General features: G+C 34.8%; 1 protein-coding gene across 11 annotated transcripts in view; it reads left to right on the top strand.

Annotated features, from left to right (window-relative positions):
- Positions 1–10027, top strand: part of OXR1 (oxidation resistance 1) — a 468745-nt gene extending 458718 nt beyond the window's left edge. For all 11 annotated transcript variants that reach the window (XM_024129823.3, XM_024129824.3, XM_024129821.3 and 8 more), the window contains 3 exons: positions 4379–4474; positions 6123–6196; positions 8108–10027. In XM_024129823.3, the coding sequence (XP_023985591.1) occupies positions 4379–4474; positions 6123–6196; positions 8108–8243 (306 nt within the window). In that variant the 3' untranslated portion in view covers positions 8244–10027. The remainder of the gene's footprint in view (positions 1–4378; positions 4475–6122; positions 6197–8107) is intronic.
- Positions 10028–10422: the final 395 nt, after the last annotated feature.

Raw genomic sequence — 10422 nt, 5'->3', positions numbered from 1 at the left:
TCAAGTGCTCATGGACATTCTCCAGGATAGATCATATCTTGGGTCACAAATCAAGCCTTGGTAAATTTAAGAAAATTGAAATCGTATCAAGTATCTTTTCCGACCACAACACTATGAAACTAGATATCAATTACAGGAGAAAAAATCTGTGAAAAATACAAACACATGGAGGCTGAACAGTACACTCTTAAATAACCAAGAGATAACTGAAGAAATCAAAGAGGAAATCAGAAAATACCTAGAGACAAATGACAGTGAAAACATGACGACCCAAAACCTATGGGATGCAGCAAAAGCAGTTATAAGAGGGAAGTTTATAGCAATACAGTCCTACCTCAAGAAACAAGAAACATCTCAAATGAACAACCTAACCTTACAGCTAAAGCAATTAGAGAAAGAAGAACCAAAAAAACCCCAAAGTTAGCAGAAGGAAAGAAATCCTAGAGATCAGATCAGAAATAAGTGAAAAAGAAATGAAGGAAACAATAGCTAAGATTAATAAAACTAAAAGCTGGTTCTTTGAGAAGATAAACAAAATTGATAAACCACTAGCCAGACTCATCAAGAAAAACAGGGAGAAGACTCAGATCAATAGAATTAGAAATGAAAAAGGAGAAGTAACAACTGACACTGCAGAAATACAAAGAAGCATGAGAGCTTACTACAAGCAGCTATATGCCAATAAAATGGACAGTCTGGAAGAAATGGACATATTCTTAGAAGAGCACAACCGCCCAAGACTGAACCCGGAAGAAATAGAAAATATAAACAGACCAATCACAAGCACTGAAATTCAGAATGTGATTAAAAATCTTCCAACAAACAAAAGCCCAGGACCAGATGGCTTCACAGGCAAATTCTATCAACATTTAGAGAAGAGCTAAAACCTATCCTTCTCAAATTCTTCCAAAATATAGCAGAGGGAGGAACACTCCCAAACTCATTCTACGAGGCCACCATCACCCTGATACCAAAACCAGACAAAGATGTCACAAAAATAACTAATATCACCAATATCACTGATGAATATCGATGCAAAAATCCTCAACAGAATACTAGGAAATAGAATCCAACAGCACATTAAAAGGATCATACACCATGATCAAGTGGGGTTTATCCCAGAATGCAAGGATTCTTCAATATATGCAACTCAATCAATGTGATAAACCATATTAACACATTGAAGGAGAAAAACCATACGATCATCTCAATAGATGCAGAAAAAGCTTCTGACAAAATTCAGCACCCATGATAAAAACTCTCCAGAAAATAGGCATAGAGGGGGGGACACTTACCTCAACATAATAGAGGCCATATATGACAAACCTACAGCCAACATTGTTCTCAATGGTGGAAAACTGAAAGCATTTCCTCTAAGATCAGGAACAAGACAGGAACAAGACTCTCACCACTGTTACAGCATAGTTTTGAAAGTTTTAGCCACAGCAATCAGAGAAGAAAAAGAAATAAAAGGAATCCAAATTGGAAGAGAAGAAGTAAAGCTGTCACTGTTTGCAGATGACATAATACTACACATAGAGAATCCTGAAGATGCTACCAAAAAACTACTAGAGCTAATCAATGAATTTGGTAAAGTAGCAGGTTGCAAAATTAATGCACAGAAATCTCTTGCATTCCTATACACTAATGATGAAGAATCTGAAAGAGAAATTAAGGAAACACTCCCATTTACCATTGCAGCAAAAAGAATAAAATACCTAGGAATAAACCTACCTAAAGAAACAAAAGACCTGTATGCAGAAAACTGTAAGACACTGATGACACAAAGAAGATACAAAGAGATGGAGAGATATACTGTGTTCTTGGATTGGAAGAATCAACATTGTGAAAATGACTGTACTACCCAAAGCAATCTACAGATCCATTGCAATCCCTATCAAACTACCAATGGCATATATGGTCACCTTATCTTTGATAAAGGAGGCAAGAATATACAATGGAGAAAAGAAAGCCTCTTCAGTAAGTGGTACTGGGAAAACTGGACAGCTACATGTAAAAGAATGAAATTAGAACACTTCCTAACACCATACACAAAAATAAATTCAAAATGGATTACAGACCTAAATTTAAGGCCATACAGTACAAAACTCTTAGAGGAAAACATAGGCAGAACACTCTATGACATAAATCACAGCAAGATCCTTTTTGACCCACCTCCTAGAGAAATGGAAATAAAAACACAAACAAATGGGACCTAATGAAACTTAAAAGCTTTTGTGCAGCAAAGGAAACCATAAACAAGACGAAAAGACAACCCTCAGAATGGGAGAAAATACTTGCAAACGAAACAGCTGACAAAGGATTAGTCTCCCAAATATACAGGCAGCTCATGCAGCTCAATATCAAAAAAATAAACAACCCAATCCAAAAATGGGCAGAAGACCTAAATAGACATTTTTCCAAAGAAGATATACAGATTGCCAACAAACACATGAAAGGATGCTCAGCATCTTTAATCATTAGGGAAATGCAAATCAAAACTGCAGTGAGGTATCCCCTCACACCAGTCAGAATGTCCATCATCAAAAAATCTACAGACAATAATTGCTGGAGAGGGTGTGGAGAAAAGGGAACCTTCTTGCACTGTTGGTGGGAATGTAAATTGATACAGCCACTATGGCGAACAGTATGGAGGTTCCTTAACTAAAAATAGAGGTACCGTACAACCCAGCAATCCCACTACTGGGCATATACCCTGAGAAAACCATAATTCAAAAAGAGATATGTACCACAATGTTCATTGCAGCTCTATTTACAATAGCCAGGACTTGGAAGCAACCTAAGTATCCATTGACAGATGAATGGATAAAGAAGATGTGGCACATATATACAATGGAATATTACTCAGCCATAAAAAGAAACAAAATTGAGTTATTTGTAGTGAGGTGGAGGGACCTAGAGACTGTCATACAGAGTGAACTAAGAAAGAGAAAAACAAATACCGTATGCTAACACATATATTCGGAATGTAAAAAAAAAAGAAAAAAATGGTTCTGAAGAACCTAGGGGCAGGACAGGAATAAAGACAGTTGTAGAGAATGGACTTGAGGACACGGGGAGGGGGAAGGGGAAGCTGGGATGAAGTGAGAGAGTGGCATGGACATATATACACTACCAAATGTAAAATAGATAGCTAGTGGGAAGCGGCTGCGTAGCACAGGGAGATCAGCTAGGTCCTGCTTTGTGACCCCCTAGTGCGTTGGGATAGGGAGGCTGGGAGGTAGGGAGATGCAAGAGGGAGGAGATATGGGGATATATGTATATGTATAGCTGATTCAATTTGTTATACAGCAGAAACTAACACACCATTGTAAAGCAATTATACTCCAATAAAGATGTTTATTAAAAAATAGCAAAAAAATAAATAAATAAAGTTTACAAAATAAATAAATAAAGATAATTGTGTGAGGATGAGACCAAGAACAAAGTCCCAGATAAGGAAGAGAAAGTTCGGTTATTCCTGAAACAGCAAGTTCATAAATGGGCAAAACATGTCTTTGTTATTGTCACACCTTGTGGCTTCCTAGTTGGAGGTGGTGGTACACAGTTTCTGGGGTGCTGGTAATGTCCTGTTTCTAGGTCTGCATGAAGGTTAAATGGGACTTTGCTTTGTGATGATTTCAAATTGAGCTGTATGATTATATTTTATATATATATATGTACATACACACCTTACAATAAGAAAAGTCTATTTTAAAATTGAGTATGGAAATAGAATGTCAGGAGAGATAGTGACTGTAGAGATCATCGAACTCTACTTTGCCATTTTGTGATCTGGAACCTTAGACCCACAACATTGAAATGACTTGTCCAGGCCTCTTGTTCATTTATTCATCCTTTTTTTAGGGTATCTACTGTGTGTCATGTACTGTGTAAAGCCAAGGCATTACAGGACCAAACAATTCAGACTGAAGTTCTGTCCTTATGGAATTTACTGTCTAATGAAGAGGAAACTGTCATACCTTTTTAGTAGTAGAATGTTTACCCATACTGAAGGGTTTTTGCTGTCGTAAGTGCTACAGTACCACAACAGCATGTTGTCCTCACTATGTGTACATTGTCATGCTGAAATGTGGCTACCACTTTTTTAGATTATCTTTTTGTTACAATAGACATGTTTTTAGATTTCAAAACTAGGAAAAATGTGTTTTTTTTTCCCACTGAGAAACTGATATGCTTTGTACCTGACAATAATATGAATTGTGTGACAACTGGTCATGTTTCACTTTTTAAGTACAAGTAGACAAAACTATGCTAGATTAAACTTTTTGAATTTTACTTGAACATATATAATGGGACGATGCTTACCGAAACAAATTAATAGTCATGTCATTGAACATGCCTTTTTTATCCTTAGGTTTTTGGTGCATTGGCATCTGAGCCATTTAAAGTAAGTGATGGCTTTTATGGTACTGGAGAGACCTTTGTCTTTACGTTCTGTCCAGAATTTGAGGTAAGAACAGTAATTCCAGTTACATTCAGTTTGTGAAGAGGTGGCATCTTGAACAGAACATTCACTTTGGAGTCCTGCATACTTGCATTTGACTCTCAATCTCTGCCTTTTACTAACTGATAACCAAGCACTTTTTTGACCATTGTGAGCTTCAACTTTCCTGTGGTTAGAATGGGGATCATAAAATGTAACAAGGTTGTTTAAAAATTAAATGAGAATCATATATGTGTAACACTCAGCGTGGTACCAGAAAGACAGCATGGGCTCAGTAAGGAGTATACATCATTATTACTGTTTTGTTTATTAATTATCATTGTAAAATTTCTAGAAACTTTTTTTTTTTTTTTTTTTTTTTTTTGCTGTACGCGGGCCTCTCACTGTTGTCGCCTCTCCCATTGCGGAGCACAGGCTCCGGACGCACAGGCTCAGCGGCCATGGCTCACGGCCCCAGCCGCTCCGCGGCATGTGGGATCTTCCCGGACCGGGGCACAAACCCATGTCCCCTGCATCAGCAGGTGGACTCTCAACCACTGTGCCACCAGGAAAGCGCTAGAAACTTTTAATGACTAAATAAGTTTAATGATGTCAGTCTTGAAAACTTAAAAAATAAATTATTTGGGGTTAAATCAAAAGTGATTACCTGATTTCGTTTTCTTTATTGTGACTTGACTAAAATTAGATACATTCTAATGCCAATGAGATCTGAAATTTAATACATGAATTTTAGTGAATGTGTAACTCTGTTTAAAGCATTGAGTGCAATCTCAGAGTCTCTGGTACCGTCAGGTTCAGCATGTCAGACAGTACCTAAGAGGTGAAATTATAACCTTGAAAATAGGAATCAACACAGATGGTTTTAAAAAAAAATTGTCTTTAGGAACAGTTTCTGTAATGAACAAAATAGGATTTGATAACATAATAGGAACGAACTCTTAACAAATTTGGGTTTAAGTGGCTCACCAGATTAACTAGTGCTTTCCATTCCTTCCATAAAACATATCATCGGATGCCTACAGCTACCTGGAAGCTTGTAGTTGTTACAGATTGTTGAAGTTTCAGTTGTACTTGTTTCCAATCCTTTTTTTATGATGCTGTTTCTACCTGGTAACTAATAATGTAATTAAACAAATGTTATATATCTATGAAAAAGTGAGTGCTAAAGTTTATTTTATTGAAAACTATAATGAATACTTCGGAAAATTTTTATAAAGGTGAGGTGCTAGAAATTGATGTTGTATTAGGTTTAGGTAGAACTTCCATGAAAGGTTAAAAATATTTAAGGATATTAACATCTAGAAGTTTTACCCTTGAATTTCTCAAGTGTTTTTATGTTCACTCCTCTTTAAAGAAATTGAAACTGGAAAGCATAAACACGTGCTATAGGCTTCTGTGAGAATAATGATAGGCAAATTCATACCCAAAGAAAAGACCTTGGCCCTACATCAAAATGTTAAAACATTATCAAATTAATGTACATTTATATTTGATGCTAAAATAAAAGTTAATGACATCTACTCAGTTTTTAACTAATTTTCTACTTTCTTTAACTTTTCTCATTAACCATCAAACTCTTGTAGTCAGAAAAGAGAAATTCACGTAGATAGTGATATTTTCATCTACATATTTAAAGCTTTTGTCATTTTTGTAGGTCTTTAAGTGGACAGGAGATAATATGTTTTTTATCAAAGGAGACATGGATTCACTAGCTTTTGGTGGTGGAGGGTAAGTCTCTTGAACATTTGACTGTGAGATTTTGAAAGAAACTTTAAAAATTCATTTGTGTTATTTATAAAATCAGCTATCTTTGGAAAGTTTTGGCATTAGAATCCTAATTTATATATTATGACTAAGAAAGTATAATATTTGCAAGAAGGTGCTTGAGTGTAGTATTAGAAACTCTTGGTAGAATATTACTCATCTCAAAATGCTGTTTAGTTGATTCCCTTTTGATTAAAAACCCTTCTTTTAAAGTCTAGTGACTTCTTGATAGTTGAAAGAGAAATACACTAATCCCTTAGAACTTCTCAAATTTTCAGAAAACCATGGTGATAAGTTCTTTCTCTCAATTTATAAAAAAAAGGTCTAAAATTTTTCATGTTATTCTACCCTGGAGACTATTTGGATTGATATTTTAGACAATAGAAATCTGTTTTCCTGTTAAAAATGTTAGTGACCCCCCCGCCAAATTTTCAGGGCTTGTTTTCTTTTTTTTTTTAACAGTGTGAGTAATCAGCAGTTTTATTTGATTCTTTGGGCATAGCAAGCATTGTGAGAAACTTTGTTTTTTTGTTCTGGTATTCCAGCTTCATTTAGTCTTCATGGTGTTTGGGGGTAGCTTGCTCTACTGCCTCCTAGCCTAGACTTCTCAACTAGCCCTTAGCAAACACGACCTCCTTCATTTGTTATTTCTCTATATCCTTCAGGATCAGAATAATGTATGCTAAATAATTCCCAAACTTATAGAAGTGTTATTTGTTTCCCACATTTGAGGATATATAATAATAATTCATTCAGGTCACAGAATCTTGTTAGCCTGAATATTCATCATCCTGAGTGATTGTAACAAATTCTCTTACAACTTCTCTGTAGATAGGTATTTGGAAGACATGATTTCAGTGATTAAAAATTAACCATGGTTATGATAGCCTTCTCTGAAGGACATAACCAGGTAACTAAAAACCATGTTATTTTTAGTTGTTGGAATCAGCTTATAATATTTATATGTTCCAATTACACCTTTTTTGTTTGGGGAGAAGGCAGTCATTCAGCTCTACTCCAATGGTGGTCTTACATGTGATTCAGTTAGCTCTCCAGGAAAGCCTCACAAGCAAGTGGCTTATAATTTCAAGCTGTTAAGGGTGCCTTCAGTCTTTGAAAGTAATGTAAACAATGTCATTAGATATTTGCTGCGACTTAGTGTTAATGATGCAACATGATTCCAGCAAGCTAAACTAACCATTGGGTCAGTTGATAACAAATTAAGACAAGTTTACAGTCTTTGAAGGTGAGTACAGTCTCAGAAAATGGGAGCTATAAGGACTTGATATTCCAGAATTCCAAACAGGAGCCCCAAAGAAATCAAAATCATGTTATGGACTGAATATAGGCTTTGGAGTCAGATAGACCTGATTCAAATTCCAGCTTCAACATAAATCACATGTGGGACCTTGAACAACTCAAGTCTAAAGTTTCCTCAGCTGTGAGTTAGAGATTGAACCCTTAACATTAACCACACATTTTATTTTAGATGATAGGGAGTTTTCATGTCTCTAAGAAACTCATGTTAAATATATTAAAACCGAACAGCAAAAAGAAATTCATAATACCAGGCAAAGAATAACAGAGTAGTACCTGCCTCAAAAGCTAAGTCTATAATTTTAGAGGGTTCATCTTACTCCTTGATCTATATGTTAAGTGATTTTATAATGGGATGTGAACAAAACAAAGTTGCCTTGTGCCACTTTGTGTGGAAAGGAGTAGGGAATGGTTTTGAAAAAAAGATTTTTAGAGTTGTTGAATATTGAAATGTCTCATTAAATTAATATTTTACAACCTCTGCAATTATTCTTTTACAACTTAGGGCATAAGTATTAAAAGATTTTTGTTAGAACTATTTTCTTCTATGTATTACAGGGGAGAATTTGCCCTGTGGCTTGATGGAGACCTCTACCATGGAAGAAGCCATTCTTGTAAAACATTTGGAAATCATACACTTTCTAAGAAGGAAGACTTCTTTATCCAAGACATTGAAATCTGGGCTTTTGAATGAATATAATGCTTTCTCTCTTAGCAGGATAATGGCCCAAACCTGACATGGACAAACAAGCATTGTTTGGAAAGTTCAAGAAGCAATACAATGTAACATGTAACTCATGCTTTAAAAATAGTTCATATCACCATTTCTTACAGCTATAATTTTGGAACTTATTTTTAAAATCATATTTCTGTTCCAGAGGTCTTTAGGGTTAGACCATGGCGTGGGTCCCTGCAGTGTAACAGCTTAGGTTTTGTCAGAATTTTGTTAACATTTTGATCATAGTGACCACCTCATCTATAATCCATGTTTTCTCAGTCTCCTAATAGGATGGTGCTCTTTTGTTGAACCTATTTTGGTTTATTATTTTTTAAACTATATTGTTTGTTTTAGTAGAGTAGTCTAACCTGGGATATTGAGGGAATGAAGACTAGGTACTGCTGTATCTGTGAGGTTGGCACAGGTGACTTTTGGACATGCTCAGCTTAGTTATTCTTAGAAAGGAAAAAACACATGCCAAAACAATGCATACTTCATAGACCACTGAGTTCTAGTTTTAATTCACAGTACAACATTCTCTTTATTAATTTTGCCTGTATTCTCAATTTCATTTTAATAAAAATGAAATTTGAGGAGAATTCTGATTGTAATAGACCACAGTGCACATGATCTGCAGGTTTGGGCATATGCTTTCATCGTTGAATTATCTGATAAAGAGTTATAAAATGACAAAGGAGAATGAGAACTTGATGATTCTACTGAATTTAATATATCAAGCAAGAAAATATACTATTTACATATTTGTAGCTTAGCAGGGCATTATCATAACTACAGAAACTAAGAAACAGATGCATATTTCGTCAACATATTGTGTCAGGTATACTGTTTTATAGTTCTGTTGTTTTAGCCTTGTTGCACACCAACTCCCAAAATAAGGTTCCTGTTCAAAAGAAAAAAAAAAAACACCTTGCGATTTTTTTTTGAGTGGTATATGTTATTAATCACCATTAGCATTTGCTGTTATAAAAGGACAATGATTATAGTAGAATATTGTAACTCAGTAGACTTGTTGAATATGCAAACTTACTGTCAAGTGACCTCAAGAAAAAGAAAAGATAAAATATATCAGTAGTTCTTATCCTCTTTTGTAGGAAACCAGTAATAAGCCATTGCGGCAATAATTCATCAGTTAATTTCAAAGCTTCATGTAATGCAAAAAAAAAAAAAAAAATCCTGCCGTTATACATGTGACAGTGACCTTGTGCTGAAATTTCAGCTATTCCAGGTAAACGTTGTATATTTTCTTGTAAATTAATGTTTAAAGGTAGTTTTGTTCTTATAGAAAGTGTCGATTGCCAGGTTGCTTATAGCACTTTAAATTATTCTAAAAATGAAATTATAAGCCGAATATGTTGGCTTAAGTAGATTTAGTTGTATAGTACTTGGATATATTTAGATCTTTTGAAAGTTTAGATAATTATCTAAAGAAAGCATAATGCTAATGAAAAAATCTGATAATCTATTTAATATGCTATTGCCGAATATGAATAGAAATACAGGGCATCGTTTCCTTGTTTATGTAAAGCTCTCATTAAAAGTTACTAACAGTGTATAGATTAAATGTTTACAATATAAGGAACTGTAAATAAATATATCAGTTTTTTTCCCCCTTTGGTCTTCCACAGCAGTATTATTGTCTTTGTGGAGTTGACTAATCATAAAAAAATCCTGTATTGGATTTCAATTACAATAAGGTCATAGTGGTGTATACCAAATAAAATTAAATACATAAATGTAAATTTGAGTTTGGATTTATTGAATAATCAAGTTATTTTTATATTTAAGAAGTCTGATTAAATGTACTACTGTCTTTTATATGTGAAAAATGGTTCTAGGAGCTATGGTGGTGGTGTGGTGGTGGTAATAGTAATTATGATGGAAGGATCCATTCAAGCAGAGGGAACAGCACAGTTTTAAAAATGGGGATGTACCTGGGTACTTGGCACATGAGGAAATGCACGTCATTTGTTAATTTTAAATTATGTCCCTGGTTTTCTTGGTGGGGAGTGCATAGCAAGGTAAGACTAATTTCATAAAGAGCTGTGTTGTTGTGCAGTGTCAAGAAATTTAGATTTTTTTAATCTCATAGGAGCGATTAAGAAAATTTGAGTGCAAGAATGTTATGATCAGATTT

Source organism: Physeter macrocephalus, chromosome 15 (genome assembly GCF_002837175.3).
Source record: "Physeter macrocephalus isolate SW-GA chromosome 15, ASM283717v5, whole genome shotgun sequence".
Taxonomy (NCBI): domain Eukaryota; kingdom Metazoa; phylum Chordata; class Mammalia; order Artiodactyla; family Physeteridae; genus Physeter; species Physeter macrocephalus.
Note: the sequence above shows the minus strand (reverse complement) of the source record. Positions and strands in the feature narration are given on the sequence as shown.